The sequence below is a fragment of the Equus quagga genome, chromosome 4 (assembly GCF_021613505.1).
Source record: "Equus quagga isolate Etosha38 chromosome 4, UCLA_HA_Equagga_1.0, whole genome shotgun sequence".
Lineage (NCBI taxonomy): Eukaryota > Metazoa > Chordata > Mammalia > Perissodactyla > Equidae > Equus > Equus quagga.
In genome coordinates, this window is record NC_060270.1 from 83,986,406 (window position 1) to 84,007,355 (window position 20,950).

Sequence of the window (20,950 nt, forward strand, 5' to 3'; positions counted from 1 at the left end):
TTTGAAAATAATGCTGGACTTTTAATAAAATAATTAGCTTGGAACAATCACAAAAGAAAGATGACAAAATGCCTAATTCAAGTCACTCTCTTAATGAATGTCCCTTTGGTACTTTTATATGCACTTTGCATCTTTCTGCATTTTTAAAATCTATTTCAAAAATGTTTGTAATGCTAGTGTCTGTGTGTGTTTTCTAAGGTAATTGAGGGCAGATCTGCTGCTCTTTCTTTGTCTGCTATCCCTCATAGGACTTGAGCTGGGCTTTGTCTATTATAATTCCCTTCCCAGTCACTATTACTACCACTATCATTGCACTACTAATCTTTTATTTATGCCATATTTTGCTTTGTTTTCAATAACAAGCACTTTTTAAAAAGCCCACACTTTATTTTTTATCTTCAGACTCCTAGTAACCCAAATTATACCAGTTTCTGATCATTTATGTCTGCTCAATTACAACAGTTTTAAGATTTTACATTTTTTAAGGGTTTACTATGTTGAATATCCTATGTTCTTTACATATATTACATTTCTTAATCCTCAAAACAATCTTAGGAAGTAGATGCTGTTAGCATTTCTATATTAAGAAGACAAAAGAAGGACGGAGAAGAAAAAGTGAACAAAGAAAACAGACTGAACCTCAAGATATAATGTCCTCTATCAGCTGACTCTTTTTTGTGCCCTATTTACCAACAAACCACTTTCAAAAAGCGATTTTTTTAACTAAAAAAAAAGCTTTGTCTTCCTTTACATTGCAAATTGACATTCATTTTAAAATCTATTTTTTCAAATCCATGGCTTCGTGTTCCAACAGAGCACCATGTCGTCAAGACCTTTTCAAAACATTCACATGACTGTGATACTGCATATTGCAAATGCTATCGGTGTTCTCCTACTACTTATAGAATGAACTCCAGATTCTTAGGTAAGCATACTATGTTCCTCCGAATTCTTTCCCTGTCCAATACTCCTTCACCAGCACTGTTCGTCTCACACCACTCAAACCCCCAGAGACTATGTCACATTCCTTCTCTCCTCGACTCTCCCCTCAAATAGACTCAGAGGCCTTGAAGGGCAGGGCTATACCCTACTTTCCTCTTATTCTCTATCCATTTTTGTGGGAGAATCCCAGAGTAAAAACAACACACAAAAGGCAAGGAGAAGAGAGAACAAAAATGAATAAATTAAATTTCCCCAATAAGTTAGGATAGTGAATTAAGACTATTTTTATTTAAAGCCTTCTTTTTGTTTAACTTAAGCCTTTATTTAAGTAAAGTCTTTTACTTAAGGCTTCTTTATTTAGAGAGATATTTAACCTGAGTTCCAGAATACTTGGGAATAATTTTGGGATAATTTTAGAAGGCACCATAAAGATGAGAAAGAGAAGCACAAAAATGGTAAAATGAATCACTTTTCTATTTTTTTGTGACTCTTGCATTTTTTGAAAATTTCTTAATGAAGTTAAGATGTGGTGTTACAATAATGATAGAAACATGATCGTATCATAGGTTGTCAGATCTCACAATATAATACAGGCGCCAAGACATTATTTTTTAGCAACATTGGTTAAGCACGTATTACATGCAGAATGTGTGCTAGCTGTTGGGGCAAAGCTGTTGGGGCAAAATAATAATCAGACATAACCTCTTACTGGAAGGAGATAATTTCATGGAAAACCATAGTTCCTCTCCCCAAAAACAAACAAAAAAACAGATGTCCATATAAATCTAACCAAACCAACAAGGAAACTAAAAGGGAAAAAAATAATAAGTTGGGGGAAAATACCCACAGCAAGTTATTTTTAGCTTTTGTTTGAAATGAAGAAGTAAAACATAAAAACTAACAGCGCTATCTTGTTTTTGCCCACATGGAGAATTGTTCCTGCTACGGGCAAGAAGCAATAATATATATTATAAGAAATATCTTGGAGTTTTACCACATTGCCATTTTCAAAACAATGAGTACCCGAACTGATATGATTTCAGAAGTAATGTAATATCAGAGTTAGATATTTTTTGGTTATGCCTTGTTCGACAATACAAATAACTTAAAAAACTTGGTTTTTTATTCTATTTTGAAAGAGAATATGAATTATACAGAAAACCATTTTTACAAAGTATTTTAATTTATATTTAAATTCAAAGTAATTTAAAAATATTTCCCAAATTCCATCAATAACAGCTAACCATTGACCTGCAAGCTACATAGCCAATATTTTTGTCTATCTTGTTCACTGATCTATCCTTTGATGCCTAGGATGTTGTCTGGTGTATAGCAGGTGCTCAATAAATATTTGTTGATGAGTGGATACAGGAAAAGAAGATTGGCAGTATTTTTGTTATCTAAAAGGGCAAAGTATGAACAAATCAAGGGACAGACACCTGGGATTCTCGTTCTTATAGACTGTAGATCTACTAGAGTAGGGGTTATAAGAAGAAATAAGTAGAAAGGCCTATTATCTCTCTTGAAGTTAGGCATAAACAGGCTACTTATATACCTAGATATGTCCTGGTATATTATTTTTGAAGTATCAGGAAAATAAATCATAAAACCACAGAGAAAAATTAAGTATAGATATTGAATTATGACCCAAGAATTTTATGATTAGCTCCTCAGTTACTGCATAGTGCTAACAATAGATTTTTTATTATTCTTAATTTTGCTGCTAATGGGAATCTTTGCCTTTTCAGTGTCTTCCTAGGTATTTTGGAGGAATTTGGTGAGAATTTGTATCTGGGGTTGTGACTCTGACACAATTTTAAACCAGTTCTAAAGAAAAATTAAAATGAGACTCATATTTAAATACATTGTGCTTTACAGTTTTATAGCATATTAGTGAATAATTGGTCCAAACGCATCACTTTACAGACAGGGAAAATGTGATAGAAAGAGAGTAATGTAACTTGCCCCAAATCATACCTAGTTTGACTCATAAAATCTGTACTTTTGGACCCAATATTTCCACTTCTTTGTCTTAATCCTAGAAAACTAATGAGATAAGTACATCGATATTTACATACATAATTTTATCCTAGGAAAAATAGTTAAAAAAACAACAAAAGAGAAAACCAGAAAATACACAATATCTAATTATTGAAAGATATTTGGTTGATTAAATAAAGTAGGGAAAACCCAGACAACAGAACACTGGGTGACCAATAAGAATAAAAGCATCTAATTACATACATTGATGTGGAATGATGTTCATAATGTATTGCAAAGTAAATAACATAAGAGTGTCTATCATATGACCTCATTTTAGTATATAATACTCTGCAAACGTATATTTGCATAAAAAGCTAAAAGAATAGAAACCAAAATAGAAGTTAGTTATTACTAGGAAATGTAGATATTTTGAAAAATTATCAGAATTAATAATTTTATTTCTAAAATAAATACCCATGCTCTAATAAAAATAATAACATGAAAAAAAAACCACTTGGCATTGAGGAGCTTTTTTATTCTTGCATGAGAAGGAATGCTTTAGATGATTCTTTATCAAGGTCTGTCCAAATGGTGTAAGTGTAGGCTTAGCTGACTTTAGGAGCATAAAGAACCCTGAGTAATTTCTAAAAAAACTAAAATCACCGTCTGAAGAAAAGTCGGATGAAAAATGCAGTGTATGCAAAAACATATCTGGAGTTTTTGAATCTTTGCTACTTTAACTACAATGCTAAGATCTCAGCCAACAGCTGCTTGCCAAAGGCAGGAGCTAGAGTTTTGGATACCCAAGAAAACTTTCAGCAAATTACCCCAAATAAAACCAGATGCACAGTGTTGCACCAGCAAGATTTAAAAATAAAAGCTAGTTGTAAGTCTGGAGCCATAGTTATGGCCAAACTCAAGCAGAAATAAAGGGTCTAGTGGCTCTGAACACAGGTCTTCAGACTAATCTTATCTGTGCTCATATAACATTTCTTTCCTATGGAGATTTTTATATGTACATAGTAGAATCATCTTCCTAAAGAAGAAAAACCTAAGGCTTAGAGAGGTCAATAGGCCACATCAAAAGTAAGTGGAGGTAATATGAATCCAGGTAAGCAGGACTCCAAAACACATGCTCTTTCCACCTACTCTATCTTGTGGAATCAACAGAATTTCCTTACTGTCTGTCTCACTTTGATGGTGATGATACCTCCCAATAAATGGATTCCTTTGGTACTGTCAATACAGGAGACCCATGTGAGCAGAATAAAGGTTTGAATTTGCATTCATAATCCAAATGACAGAAGGAAGAGTTCTAGGGGGAGGAATCCCTGACCTCCTCGTTGTCTTCTGCTATATTTTTTCATGAGTTCGTAAGTGCTGGTGATTTATGCCCAGTAGATGTTTAGTAGTAGGTTTCAATACCTCCCTAGTCTTCAGTGGGATGGATCTGCCTGAGGAGGGATTGCTGTGCATCTGAGGATTCATAACTAAAAGGAGGCTGTGGAAAGGTGGGAAATCTTATAAAAATATTATGTCCCTAATGGAGTGGCCACCAGTGGATTTCCCAGCCTAAATGCATTGGTGATTGTTTTAGTTTAGGGCTCCCATAACTGAATAGCACACACTGGTGGCTTAAACAACAGAAATTCAGTTTCTCACGATTCTGGAGGCTAGAACTTTAAGGTCAAGGTGGCAGCAGTTTCGATTTCTTTGAGGCCTCTCTCCTTGGTTTGTAGGTGGCTGTCTTTTTCCTCTATCTTCACATGGTCTCCCCCCAAGGTGTGCCTGTATCCTAATCTCTTCTTATAAAGACACCAGTCATATCGGATTAGGGCCCACCTAACAATCCCATTTTAACTTTTTTACCTTTTTATATGCTCTATCTCTAAATAAAGCCAAGTTCTGAAGCACCAAGGGTTAGGGCTTTAACTTATGAATTTGAGGGAGACACAAATCAGCCCATACTACTTATTCTCTGGTCTCCAAAAATTCATGTCCTTCTTGTATGCAAAATATATCCACCTCATCCCAATAGCCCCTGAATTCTTAATCCACTCCAAAAGAGAGAAATTAGAAAGAACAAAGGGTCACAGGTTCCAAGGAAGTCTGAAACCTAAGAAGCCAAATTCTATTAGATTGGGGCTTAAGAATAATCTTCTCTGGTCTGATGCTCTGTCTTCTTTCTGGGCCCTCTGGGGTGGTGGCCCACTGTCCTCTCAGTTGAGGGTGATGGTTCAACTTCTGAGGCTCTGGGCAGCAGCTCTGACACCAAGGCCCTGAGCAGAAGTTCACTCACTTGACCCTGGGGTGGTAGCCCGGCCTGCTGAAACTAAGGAGTTGGCGCTGGCCTATGGAATTGCGGAGGAGATAGCCCTGCCCCTGGGCCTGCACTCTCTGGAACCCTGGTGGCAGTGGCAGCCCTGCTGACCTCTGAACTGCCTTCAGGGTCATTCTTCCCTTTCCTCGAAGGATAATGCATGTTTGCAGCAGGTAGCTCTATTGTTCCCTCTTGTAAAATCTCAGAAGTTTGACAGTCTTCCTTCTTCTTTTCCTGTCTCCATCTCCTTCAGTCCAAACTGGCAGTATTTATGTTCAGAGGGTTGATCGGATACATGAGTCACACTTGTAATCTCTTTATAGCAAATAATTGTCCAACGACACTCTTGATGTTCTTTCCAGAGGATACTTTCTCATTTTTTGCCACATGGATAGGCTGAGAATTTTCATAATCTTCAAGTTCTGGTTCCTTTTTGCTTAATAATTCCTTCAATTTATCTCTGTCCTCTCAAATTTTACTATAAATTGCAAGGAAAAAACAGGTCCTGCCTTCTACACTTTGCTTATATATTTCCTCTGCTAAATATCCAAGTTAATCATTTGCTGGTTCTATCTTCCACAAAACACTAGAACACTACGAGCCAAGTTCTTGGTCACTTTATAATTAGGATCTCCTTCCCTCCAGTTTCCAAGAACATCTGCCTAATTTCTCTCTGAGACCTTCGCAGAAGCACCATTAATGCCCATATTTTTATCAACAATCTTTTCAAGCCAATGTAGGCTTTTTATAACATGTATTTCAAAACTCTTCCAGCCTCTACTTGTTATCCAGTTCCAAAGTCACTTCCACAGCAGCACGCCACTCAAGCACCAAAATCTACATTAGTTTGCTAGGGCTGCCATAACAAAATGCCATAGGCTAGGTGACTTAAACAATAGAAAGGTATTTTCCACAGTTCTGGAGGATGCAAGTCTGAGATCAAAGTGTCACCAGCTGTCGTTTCCTCTGAGGTCTTTCTCCTTGGCTAGCAGACAGCTGCCTTCTCACTGTGTGTTCACATTGTTATTTCTCTGTGCGTGTGTCTGATCTCTCTCTCTCTCTCTGAGTCCCAATCTCCTCTTATTATAAGGACACCAGTCATAATTGGATTAGGGGCCACCCTAATGACCCCATTTTAACTTAATCAACTGTTTAAAGGCCTTATCTCCAAATGCAGTCCATTCTGAGGTATGGGGGTTAGAACTTCAACATAGGAATTTAGAAGGGACACAATTCATCTCATATCAGCGACAAAAAGCAAAATTTACACACATATATACACCTCACATTTGTGGGTGTGGGGGTGACTGTAAGTTAATTTAATGTGTCAACTTGACTGAGCTAAGGATGCCCAGATAGCTGGTAAAACACTATTTCTGAGTGCTCTGTGGGGGGCTCCAGAAGAGATTAGCCTTTGACTTAGAAGCTTGAGTAAAGAAGATGGCCCTCACCAATGAGGGTGGGCATCATACGATCCACTGAGGGTCTGAAGAGAACAAAAAGGCAGAGGAAGGGTATATTCACTCTCTCTGCTTGGGCTGGGACATCCATCTTCTCCTGCCGTGGACATCCACACTCTTGTTTTTCGGGCCTTTGGACTCGAACTGGGACTTACTCCATCAGTTCCTGTGGTTCTCAGGCCTTCAGATTCAGACTGCATTACACCACTGGCTCTCCTGTGTCTCCAGCATGCAGACAGCAGATCATGGGACTTCTTGGACTCCATAATTGCATGAGTCAATTTCTATAATAAATCTCTCTCTCTCTCTCTCTATATATATATAAACAATATATATCCTATTGGTTCTGTTTTTCTGGAGAACTCTAATATAATATATATATACACATATATATATTTATAAATGTATAAATAAGGTATGTGTATTGTAGCATATATAAATATGTTAAAATAGTACATATAATATATATAAATATATGTTATAAAATGTATATATTCTCACTAAAATTTGATTCTTCTCTTTTGAAACACTTCAGTGAAGTCCAAGTCAATTAATATTTACTCTTCACTTGCCATGCGCCACGTACAGACATGATCCCTCAGTTGAGACCAGTAGGATAGTAACAGTTAGGAAGAAAAAAGCGTTGGAGAGCTATTTGGGTTCAGTCAGCTGTTTAAGCAAAGATATCTGGCTGTGGAATGGTCCTATGGTTCTGGGCGAGGCAGTGTGTGCCCATGTGTGTGTAAGCATGGTGGTGGTGGTAAGAGAGGTAGGGTAGCTACAAACATTTCTTTACTATTGGAGGGTAAAATGTACTGTGGGTGGGAGATAATGCTGGGTAGGTAGGTCTATGCTTTAAAGAAACTTAAACCCAATATAAACAAAAGTCTGACTGTAGCAAGAATTCTTAGAAGTAGAAAGACACAGTTAACTTGCTATTGAGTTCAATTGTTCTTCACAATATTAATAATTTCTATACCTCACTGCAAAAATTATTTAACAATACAAATAGTGACAATACAACCAACACATTAAATTTTATTAAAATTTGGTTTTATCATTATTTAATACACCTACTTTAATAAATGTCAAACTCTTTCCAAATAGACATAAAAAAAAGCCTTAGATTTTCTTTTTTTCCAGGCTTTTTGTTGGCATTTTCTTTTTCCTCCACACATAGTAATAAGTAAAAACAGCCATCAAGAGACAGAAGTGAAAGCTTTCAAAGAACAAATCTATTCCTTAAACTGAAGAATACAGTAATAAAATTTCTATGTGGAAAAAAACTGTCACTTTCATAGATCTGAATACTTTATAGACTTTCCAAATGCGTATAAGTTCTGTACAATTCAAATAGTTTTCACTCTACGAAAAAAGAAAGATGCACTCCCAACAGAACTAGAGCAAGCACTATGTCTTATCTCTTCAAGCAATTTTTGTTTCCTCTAAAGGCTTTTAGATGAAATAGTATGTACTAGCTTTTCATTAAAGATACATGACCACTATCAATTGAAATCTGAGGCTAAAATGTGTTTCCAAAAATCTCCCCTTATAAGGAGAATCAACCACAAAAATAATATCCTGAAGGGCTCTTCTCAAATATTCTCTTAGCTGGACAATTTTCATATTGCACACGATCAGAGACACTTTATATTAAATTTTATTTGTATTTATTTACATTTTAGTACTGTATGAATTACAAATATCCTAGGTAAAACTAGGAAATTTTCCGTATTCTAGAATTTTCAATTCTAAGAAACACGAGCATAAAATGTGTCTGAACCATCTTTCCATGCTGCATAGTCCCTTAACAGCGGGCCCTTAATAAATAATGAAAGAACAGTTCTCTTGAACACTTGTCTTCTTGTTATAAAAATATTTTCCTCTAGATCTCACTTTCCCTTGAAGTTACCATTATTTTTCCTTCATTTTATCCATAGCCAAACATTCAGAAAGGAATCCACATTCTTCTCTACCTTGTCACCTTTCACTTACCCAACTACAGTCCGGGTTCTGCCATATAGGGTTTTCAAAACATCTCTCATGATGGCCTCCTAATTGCAAAATCCAATAAACTATTTATAATTATTATCCTCCTTGAACTGTCTGGAGTTGATATTCTTTGACACTCTCTACTCCTTTGACTTGGAGGATCTGCTCTTTCTTCTCATTTACTTTTGTTGATTCCTCCATAACACAGTATCCAACATTGGTATTTCCTAGGATTCCATCCTTAATCCTCTACTCTACTTTCTATAAACCCACTCTTGTGTCATAGCACAAAATGTACCTCACAAACTTGTCCCAACGTACATCTTTCTTCTTCTCTCCTCCCATTATGCCACATAGTCTATGATCTATTCTAAACAAGCTTCATCTTTTATTTTCAGACCTGTTCTCTGTGCTATTCCTCTTTCAAGAAAGGTGTTCTGTCATTTCCCCCCTGTAAAGCTACTACACATTTTTTCAAATACTGTGAAAATATCGCTTCATCTATAAAGCCTTTCTCTCTCCTACAAGTAATCGCTAATTGATGTCTACTCAGTTGTTCTCCCATAAGACGTTTGTCATATTTCTGTTACAACAATTGTCAAATGGTATTTTAATTTTTTGAAACTCATTTATATACTCAAAACTAATTTTAAATTCTTCCAAAGTGAGAACCATACTGGAATTAGTAGAGCATGAAGGAAGCAGTACAGCATAAGGGTTATAACCTGGGCAAGGACTTTAGAATCAAACTGGTGCAATTTGAGTCTCAGGTATCACTTCCTAGTATGTGACCTCAGTGTGATCGCCTACGAAGTGGGGATAATAACTAGATAATAATAATAATTACATAATATTCTAAATTTATACAAGTGCTCAGTATGGTGCTTGGCACAAAGTATTTGTTAAGTTAATTTTAGCTGCTATTAACTCTTCTTCCAAATTTACAGAGTCTCACTTATTATAGATTATCAACAAATATTTTGTGAATGAATTAATGAATGAATGATAACAGAATGCAATTATCTCTTCTATGCTTCCTGTATGGCTTAAGCGATATGATGAATTCAGTAAGCATTACTCTTACTATCAGAATAAATTTTAGGACCTAGAAAACCAAGGCACAGACAAGATTTCCTTAAAGTCAAATAAAGATAGAGATGGAGACAAAGATATACAAACATCGAAAGTGTTTGCTCCCACTCACTCCAGTTAATGTATTTTTCTTGGCTGAGTTTATCAGATAGGCTGATTATCACCTTAAAAGGTCAGGTGCTTCTGATGATACCTGGTCAGAGTAAAAAGTGGAAGAGAACACTATTGTGGGCTGCTATGCCCACGTGAGATACTTATTCTGGTGACACAGAGGCATTCTCTGGACAGACTGTGTTCCTGAGATCTATTTGTGGAGAGAAGGCAGGGTGGGCCTGAAGTGTCATGTGTATTTTGCCTGAGAAGAGTGAGAGAGGGACAAGATAAAGTAAGACTGGGCCCCAGAGCAGGCACCATCAGTGTCTTAAAAATGAAGTAACGTTAAGTATCTAGAAAATGTTTGGCCAAAGATCACCCTGGATGTACTAACTCTGAAATATCCACGGACCTTTTGCCAATACTATTCTTCCCTCCACTTGCACTGCCTAGGTTCAAGCCCTCATCACTTTTTACCTGAAACGTCAGCCTTTTTGAGATAGGGTCCCTGTAGCTGATCTCCATGGCTCTCCTCTATGTACCAACAAGCATTATCCTCAAAAGCAAACTCCTTCAGCTCAAGCCCCTGCTTCATATCTCTTTGGCTACTCATTCTTTTCAGGATTCTATGGAAACTCCTAACTTTGGCATAAATTGGGTTCCAATTTATCTTTCCAATTTTATCTCCTTACTCTAAAGTCATCCTTCATTCTACCTATATTAAACCACTCACAATTACCCAAATAGGCCATTGTCTCCCCTCCATGTCTTTGCTTCTGTTATTCTTTCTTTTCAGCGTGCTCTTCCTGACCTCACGGAACTACATGAACAACAAAAGGTTGCTTTTTCTATCAAGTCTTCCATACATTCCCACTTCCCAGTGTGAACAAATCACTTGCCCTGTTACGACTCCACCGCCTCCCTTTTCTCTTGTGTTCACACCTACATTATTATAGGTTAATTAGTTGACATGAATTTCTAACCCTGTTAATTAGTGAGCTCCTTGACGATGGGGGTGAAATTTCATTCATCTTCACTTGTCTAGGATTTAGCACACCTTCAGTGTCTTATAAAATTTGCTGAATGACTGGAGGAATTTAGGGTGGAGGTAAGACTAACGAGGGGTCTCCTCGTTGTCTTCAGTTGCACGAAGTATTAAACCTGAGTAAGACCTGAAAAATGAATCAATGCCTTAACAGATTAGCTTATATACATTTTACAGACAAATATTTAAAGTGGTATTTCTGGATGTATTTTATGTATGGATATTGGTTTAACATGTCCAAATATCTTCCAGAAAGAATGAAAGAGTGTCAATTTTTCCTCTGTGCTTATTTTAATCACTGCTCATATTTTTTCAACTATTGTCTAAAGAATGACATTTTATTGAATAACAAAATAGATCATTATGAAGAAAATTATAGAGTTTTAGTAACGAATCATCTGAATTTAATAGAATTGTTCTTTAAAACCATTCCTAAGTACTCTGAGACACCAACATGGGGCTATTATCAGTGCCAATCAGGGCTTCCATTCATGACATTGGGTATTAAGGAGGATGTCACATATCACCCATCTCTAAAGTTCAAAAGCAATATGCAAAAACAACTTCCATTGTGATAAACATTGATAGTTACCCCAAAGGTGGTCCCTAAAATTTCTCAGAGGAAATAAGTTTATTCATTATGGACAAAATGAATTAAGAAAGAATGATTTAAACTATTAAGAAATGAAGTTTCTGAAATTTTTTTAGCATGCACCTATTTCTTCCGTAAATAAGTCTCACTGATTAAGGTGAGACAGTTTCCAGTAAAATTTTGGGAACAAAATAATGTATTATTTCATCAGTACTTGAAATGAAAAGTCAGGTACTAAATAAAAACTACTATTCCAAATATAGTTTAAAGTATAGTTCTAGAGTCTAAAAACACTGGCTTGTGTTCTTCTCTAATTAAAAGCCACTATTCTAGCAAATGTATTTTTATGAAACGGTCCCAGGAGCATTTTCATTCCCTCCGTTATATTTCTAGACACTCTAGCTGACTGTGGTGCATACACTTGTCAGTGAGCGAAGCAAAGGTTAAGTGTGTATGACACAGATGAGCCCCAAGATTAAGTATACACTGTGAAATGCATGTGGATGTTCATGATTTAAACCAATGAACTGTGGCCTGAAATGATGTCACACAAAGCGCAGCGGTAAGTGGAAGGTTAAACCTACTTGCATCTCGGCTCATTAAACGCAGTTAAAGTGCAAATCCCCTCATTCTGACAGTAGTGATCACAAGGGTTCTCTTTCTGGTCACAGCGCTGACTTTTAAACCCCACAGAGCATCTGCAGAATTTCAGTAAAATACAGCTAAATAAAGTGTCAGACTTTTTTTGCCAAATAAGTTTCAAATTTATTTCATACAGAGATCGTAACATATGAACAAAATTTTTCTCAGGTACGCTCACTTCTCTCTCATACACACTCATTACATGCTACTTGGACGAGGTGGGGAACAGAACGCAGATGTGGATCATAGGTGGGCATCATCCTTCTGGTCACGCAGTGATCAAGGAAACTCAATACAGAGGACACATAAACTGAATGGTTTTATTTCAAGTGTCCATTCTGGACAATCAGGTATTTGAAAGGGGAAAATATTAATTTCCAGATTTTCTCCAGAGCAGAGAATCTGCAGTACTTCTGAAATGTTTAGAAACCCAGATTTGAGTTGATGTATTCCAAAGGAGACAGAGGCATAAGAGGTTTACATCACACAACACTCTAAACCTGATACAAACAACAAATAGCTTTATGCATTTGAAAGCTACCTCAGTTCTCTTGAAAAGAATGGCTTTAAGTACCAAAGTATTCATAAATATGATTATGTCTGGGTTTCACACATCTGAGTAAGGTCAATGAAATCAGAAAATTTTCCCGGGCATTTCCAAGTTTGAAGATCTATGAAGGTCTGAAATGGGTATGATGCTACCAATTGAATGAGCTCTTCCTTATGAAATCAATAGCAAATTGATGAAGGAGGAGATTCTGGAGCACGTGAGCCAGCAAGGGACAATACTTGATCAGAGATGTCCATGAAACATTCATTTAAAATGCATTACTCCAAGAAAGAAGAACAATAGAGGAGGATTCCACGTACATGCAAAATCGTATCAGAAAATGCCCACAACGTTATAAAATACTCACAGACAAACAGGTACATTTGTCTCAGGGTCCAGCTGGCATGTGCCACCATTGTAACAGTAGCCATCACATAACTGACAGCTAGAGGCAATCTTTCCATTAGTGCAGCTGCAGCAACAAAGAAAAAAAAATCTCATTGTTTCTGGCATCATTACTGTTGAAATCTGACACAAACTCTCGGCAGATGAGAATATTCATCATAGAGGAGTAATGGAGTGGCTGGCTAAAAGTAAGTTTTCAGAAAGACAGACTTGCTGGAGGCAAAGATTTTTTTTTTAACAGAATGATGACAAATAAAATTTTTCTTTTGGTAATTTTAAAATTTTCAATCCATTTGTGTAATATAGAAATTTAGTACAGATAGATATAGGTGTGAAAAAATGTACCCTAATGTCTATCACTTACACTTCATGGATTAGCATTACACTTCAGGATTACATTAGCATCAGTATCTTATTCTCTTTTCATATAACTAGGGTTTGGTGATATTGGTATGACTTATAAACTACATCACCAAATATTCTAGAAGCAAATGCCTCAGCTATTCCTTCTAAACTGGAAAATCTGATCCAAAGAATTGTTATGAGTTTTAGATGTCACATTTTGTAAGAAACTATAGGATTATCCTGTAGTCATTTATCCTACTGTTTCTCTTTGAATAAGTACTGTAATTAATGTCAAACTCTTCTTATTCTAACAGGAAAAAAACATGGAACGGTTCATTGGAAAAATAAACAGCAATGTTACAGGGACACCATGCAATATGGCAACAAAATAATGGAGTAGGCTTCCTTTTAAAACTTACGGAAGTGATTCTAATTTACAGCACGTTACATGTCTGAGATAAGAAGAAACACTCTGGCTATTGCTACGTGGGAAAATCAAGCATAGTATAATAGAAAACATACAGAAATTTCTTAGTTGCCATGTTATATTTTTAAATGAATAAGACTATTAGATTGGACATTGAAAATTGTTCGAGGAACAGAGAAAAAGTACATTGACATTCCAATCAGAATTACAACAGATCATGCCAATGTTCTGATTATGAGATCATGTTAGTACTAGGTGCTACGAAGCAATCAATGGTATCACAATAAATCTGGACATACCCTTGCCAAAAAAATCAGGCTGAAATACCATTGATTGATCACTGTGATCCTCTCCATGATGGATATGTATTGCAGTACATCCATCAAAGGGCAATTCCCAATGACAGGTTAGATGCCTGAAATAATCGGTTGGCAGTCTTGTAGTTCATTTATTCTGTGTATATTTATTTGACCTCACATTGGTGGTAGGGCTGCTGGAAATGCACTGAAATTGCTTATAATTTTCCCAGGTATTTAATTTAAAGATATTTTGTAAAAGTCTGGATTTTAAAATCACATTTAAAAAAATATATAAACAGAAGGAATGAGTCAACTATGTACTAGATGTGAAATAGAGAAATGTGAAAGTGGAACCAAACACAGGGAAGGAGGAAGTGGCATAAAGTTTCCAAGATTTAACAGAGAATCCGAATACAAAATGAGTCAAGGACACATTAAGTCATATCAGTGCCTGATATGCTAAATGGATGTTGAAGACTTTTCCTTGCCTTCTATGCCCAGCCTCCTTGAAAATCAAAGAGCAGAGAGGTATAGCTTTTGTTCTATCAAAGGGACAGTCTCAAAGAGAAAAAATTAGCTAATTATACATTAAAGGATTTCCCACCAAAAAAAATATAACTATACACCAATATCAGCTTTTAAAAGAGAAAAAAATCCTAATTAATGATTGCTTTTAAATTTCTGCTTCCAAGAATTATAAAAGATATTGTCTCTCCTTCTAAAGGTTTTGTTTGAATCGTAAGTTGAAGACAGAAATTTGTAGATATTTCAAATTTGAAATACAAATTGTCCAAATCAGTATACTATCTCAAAGAGTACAACTCATATTTTAATGTTTTTTCATCATAATTTCATTTCTTAAAGGAATATGTGATATACACACACACACACAATTTGTGATATATTACTTTCCAAAAGTTAATTACCAGTTGTGCAGTACACACAAAGAATTCCCATCACAATTGACAGCGCAGAGGTATTATTTAGACTGTTCAAAATTATGAGCAAGTCTTTCTTCATCAATATTTACTTAGATTTCCAGAAGAGAGATAAATATGCAATTAGCACTATTTTAAAGATTAGACTCATTACATTTGACAAGATATCTATTCTGTCAACACACCTGACTATTTGGAATCACAAGTACACATGGCGGCTTGAATTTTCCTATTTAAGTAAAAGAGCTTTACTTTAACTCAGTTGTGATTTTGTTTTAGTATCGGTTCTTTACCTATGAAACAGAAATTCCAACATCACTATAAATTTCCTTTAATGCTAAGATGACAACATCTTAGAAAAGAAAGCAAACATCTAATAAGTTTCAGAATACCCAAAGAGTCTAGTTTGTATTGTCAGGCTCATATGTTACATAGCTTATGTGATAAATCCAAGTATTATACTCCTATGTGTAAACTTCCACTATCTACTCACTGTTATAAACTGTTATTTATCCATTCTGACATATAGTTTTCCAAAACGACTTTTTAAGTGTCAAGAACTATAATATTGGACCTCAATAGCCTACTCAGGTTATGAGGCTCTGGTGTTTCTAGGTTGACGTAGCCAATTTTCTCAGAATAGTAGGCAGTACTGAGGGCTCTAAGAGTCCTGCCCTTCTTTCTTGATATGGAACTTCTCTATGTAATGGAAACTGGGTGTGTGTCTGCATGAGCTTTTCCAAGCTAAACTCAGTAGGAAATTGTGGCTCACAGCCTTTCTCAGACGATGGTCCATGTTTCCCTGTGTGAATGGAGTGGGGTATGTGATTCCCTGTGTGAATGGAGTGGGGTACATTCCATTCCTGATATGGTACACTGCACATGAAGAAAAATATATGCCCACTAATTGAAATAAAGTTCTGTCATGCTAAAGTTGCATCACAAAGAACTAATGAGCTTAATGAGCAAACATAATTTTGGTAGTTTATATGAAAATGCATTTTGCTTTTATGTACTTATTGAAAGCACATAGTTACAATTAGTCATATTTTCAATTACTTTACTTAAAAATAATGCACTTTCAAATGACCCAATTTGAGGGTTTCAGTAAATGTCATTCATAATGATGACACAAATCATATTCAGAGTAAATTCTAAAATGAGAGTAAACAAAAAAGAAAAAAACTGTTGATGCTGTCTGTAATAGAATTTTATTGGGCCTTGTTTGGCAGAGCAACATAAGTCAGGGCTGGCACTCTTGCAGAGCTGTCTTGGTGGAGGCCCTGGCGTGAACACTTTACAGCATGCTTTTTAGCTCATATTCTCATTTATTATACTCTTAAGCAAGGCAAGTGATAGAGTCCAGTCTTTTATAAGCCCTTCTTTTAAAAGGTTGTTAAAAGAAGTCCAGAGTGAGGATTGATCTCCAACCTCAGTGGTATAAACTTGTTTCATGATAAAAGCTGAATGGCATTACCGTTTAGCTGTCATGTTCTGTTTTCCATTCACCTGATCTTAAAGCCAAAGGGCAAAAGGCACTGTAACCAAAGTCTAACTTGGAGATTTTTGTTGTTGTTGTTTCCTAGGAAACATTATTCCTGCTACTTATTTTGGACCATAATGTTCAATGGCAGATAAAAAAAAGATTAAATTTCTTTCCCTTAGACAGTCTTTGGCCCCTCTCCCAAAGGATCATTTTGTAACAAGAGAAAAGCACTCACTGTCAATAACAATGACGAAACAATTACAAATCTGAGCTATTCTAATTTGGGAATTTTACATATAGCATTTTGAAGGTATGTTGCATTTCACTATTTCTTGCTTACTTTTAGGAATATTCCATACAAAGAATGATCTGACTACATCATTACATGATGAATTTTCATCTTCCCCAAATAAAATTAATAGGTATTGAATAAGTTTCGATTTAATTGAAATGAATTGAACCTCATCTCTAGCCAAAAAAAAAGAGGATGCAATGCTTGCCATATAGAATTTTAGAATGTAAATAATTTACATTTTTTTGACAGTTTATTCTTGGACTGCTACATACTTGTGGGTTCAGATGCTTTATAAATTAAGCTAGATGTCCACTTACTTGCAAAATATATCTTCACTATCTTTATTTATAATGCAGTGCCCCCCATGGCACCTTATACATTTGTCAACCTCACATTTTGGTCCTTCATAGCGTGTTGGACAGACACATTCAACACTTCCATCATCCCCAATGGTACAGGATTCAGAATTCACGCAGTAGTGATGACACACATCTAGGAAGAATATACAACAGAAAAATGAAAGTATATTACAAGAAGTTTTTCTTCAGTCACAATAAATGTTACCATTTCATTTAATATTTAAGAAAGGTCAATCAATAGGTAGAATAATTTAGCAAAGCAGCTTGTAATTATATGTAACTAGAATTCTCTAATAATGCTATTGATTCCTCTTTTTACCTGAGCTAGGCATTATTTCATCTGGCTAAGAGGAGATAGGTTATATTGATGTCATACTAGCTGAAAAACTCTTTTGGTTCTGAATGTTAAAGTTTAAGTTAACAAAGTTGCTTAGCTTTCCTTCTAACGAGCAATATTACTATCATAATGAAATGAGCAGAAATGCTCAAGATTTCTTTAGATGTCATTTATCATTGCCTCTCCTCACATCCATTTTCATCCAGAGAACAGGGTAGTGTGTGGGGAGGAGGGGACCCCTACCTCTGCACTAGCCCTTGGGGTGGTGGGAAGAAATCTCCCTCTACACACACATAACAGGCCCAGGTATTTCTGAACACCTGGGCAGGTAAGCAGACAAGGAGTTGCGCCTCTCATGTTACTCCAAGGGAAAAGCGAATTGGGAAACTAACAGATCCATCCTGGGTGGGAAGTGATAACAGAAGTCTAGGCTACTGTCCAGCTTCTAGGTGAGAGCCTAAACTCCTCATTAGCCAGAGAGAAAACCTCCATGTAACCTGAGCCCTTTTATTTGAAAGATGTTTCTTACTGAGCGTTACAGACAATTTTCTCAACTGCAAAGGAAGATTTCTTCAATATTTCTATACCTCTTGGACATGAGTAATAAAACAAAGACCATTTGGTAATACAAAAGTCACACTAACTTTGAATTAGACATTCTGCCTCGGTCTTTTGAAAAGGAGACAAATCTATATGTATGCTTATTTATGAATATATTATAATTTACCACATTCAAAATATTGAAATTTATAATACAAATATTCTTAAGCACAAGAACTGATTAAATCCATCCCAGACTTTGTTTAGAAGCTGCAAGTTCCTTTTAGCTCTCTAATTGTGAAGCAATGTTAAATAAGATTAGCTGAGATAAAAATCACAATTTATAAACTTTCACCTGCTTGAAGACAATTACAGCAGGTGAGGAAAATTAAAACATAATTTATAATTCTTGTGTTTGTATATTTATCTGGCCCTTTATTAAATCAGATAGAAATTAAATTTATTGACAAGCTTGCTTGATATTTATGGAAATTTATTTCAAGCATTCTTTTGCTTGCTGTTGCACTACGCCAAGTACCCTCATTGAGAGTTGAGGCTAAAGTCTATTAACATGGGTTTCGTCTATATTTAAGAAAAGTAGCACTTTCAAAAGTTGAGAGACTTGGAGATCTAAAAATTAAGTCAATGTTAGTATCCGTCCATCCTGGTGTCTGTTTACAGTTGTTCTAGGCTTGGCAGGTGTGGCGTACGCAACACAAATTCTGTTTTTATTTATGAAGAATATATTAGCAGCAGCCTATATGATCATCTAGTACCACCCCTTCAACGCCGACATCTCTAAAGAGCAACTTTCAGTAGTCAGGTTGCTAGACACCTCCTACTGACAGAGAGCTCTTTTAATATTGCCCCCAGTTGCTTTAAATTTTATCTTTTGGTCCTGGTTCAGTTGTCTGATGGGACAGAGAAGTTGGCTGATGTATCTTTCCAAGATCTTCATGTTATGTCCTTATTCAGAGGTTTCGATAGTTGATAGTTCATCAGAATCACGTAGGTGACTTATACCCAAATGAAAATTTCAGCTCGCTTCTCTATCGCCCAACACCCACCCCTAGATTCTAGTTCATAAATATGAAACTGAGCCCAAGTGATCCACATGAGACGGGTTGAGAAACTAGAATTCAGAAACTAGGAATGTAAGAAATGATGATCTGGAGATAATATTACTGACTAGCAAAGGGACTACACTGTGTAATAGTTATCAATGGATTTGATTTGACCTGAAAGCTTATTTCTCTACTAACATTGTGAGCTCTTATTAAAATGTAATTTTTAACCTAAAATTTGAATCTCTTTGTTTTTATAATCATAATGCTGAGAAGACCTGAGAAATTAGAAAGAACTGGGTTAAGATTCTGAGAGTTGATGATTGCCCTTTACCACACTGTAGCAAGGAATAGTTTGCACTCACCTAAATGGCAAAGTTAAAAACTTATCTACCATTTACTAATTATAAGTAATTTTGTTGCATAAATTAAATCTGTTTTAGACTATAATTTAAAAGACAAGAGAATATACACAACTCATTAGTAATTAAGGAAATACAAATCAACACCTCAAAGAAATACCATTGTACACCCACCAAATTGACAACAAATAGTAGAAACTCTTATACACTACAATTGGGAATGTAAATTGGCTCAACTAATATGGAAAACAATTGACAGCATCTATTAAATGTGAACACACCCACACCTTATGAACTAGCATTTCTACTCAATATACACCCAAGAAAAAAGCACGCACATTTGCAGAAAAACACGTACATAATATGAACAGCAACCTTTTTAGAAATAGCCAAAAACTGAAAATAATCCAAATGGGCATGCCAAGAAGGATGGATAAACTGTGGTTCACTCATACAATGGAATATAAATAAATATTTTATTTATATTATATATTATATTTATATTATATATACGTATGTATGTATAGATAGATAAATGAAAATGAAAACATTACAGCTATAAGCAACAGCATGGATGAATTTCATAAACATAATATTGAGAGGAAAAAGCTGAACACAAAAACATATACACTATTTTTTCATTTATATACAGTTCAAAAGGCAAAACTAATCCATGGTTCTAGAAATCAAAAAGGAGTTATCTTTAGGGAAAAGAGAAAGGATAGTGATGAAGAACATTAGGGAGCATATGGGGTACTGATAATGTTTATTCTTGACCTGAACGTTGGTTTACACTGGTGTGTACATCTCCTGATAATTTATTGAACTGTATACTTGTGATTTTAAACTTTTCTGTGTATATTATGCTTCAATAGAAAGGTTTTTTTTTTTTAACCTAATGGCATACAAACTACAATTAGAAAATTTTAGAAATTCTGGTTAATTTGCTAAGTAAGCTAAATAGTTTTACTTCTTACAGACATTATTTTTAAAAGGAATTCATGGTCCACTTTTTATGCTTTAAAGGAAATTTCCCACGCTTTAGTACTTTCAACATTTACTCATAGCATGTTAGATACACATTATTCAATGCAGTTTATTGGCCTCATGGCATAAGAATGGAATCCAAAGAATATAAAAGAAATGTTTCTTAAGATAAAATTGTGAAATAAGCAGATATTAGAATTTATATTTTAATAAATAATTCTAAATTGCATGCTGTTAAGCCATGCTCCTTTTTCCCCTCTACAAAAAGGCATAAATCATTTTAAGCTCAGAACCTTTTCTGTACAGACATTCAAACGGAAGACATTTCATTTCTCCCGGTTCATATGCTTAGCCCTTTAAGCTAAGTTGAAGTTCAGGGACAGAGCTACTCGCTA

At 35.4% G+C, this 20,950-nt stretch overlaps 1 protein-coding gene across 1 annotated transcript in view; it reads right to left on the reverse strand.

The window, feature by feature from the left end:
- Positions 1 to 20,950, reverse strand: part of LRP1B (LDL receptor related protein 1B) — a 1,825,183-nt gene that overhangs the window by 24,428 nt on the left and 1,779,805 nt on the right. The window contains exons 85-86 of the mRNA XM_046659286.1: positions 17,224 to 17,398; positions 13,079 to 13,183 (exon numbers count right to left, since the gene is read on the reverse strand). Coding sequence (XP_046515242.1) covers positions 13,079 to 13,183; positions 17,224 to 17,398 — 280 coding nt within the window. The remainder of the gene's footprint in view (positions 1 to 13,078; positions 13,184 to 17,223; positions 17,399 to 20,950) is intronic.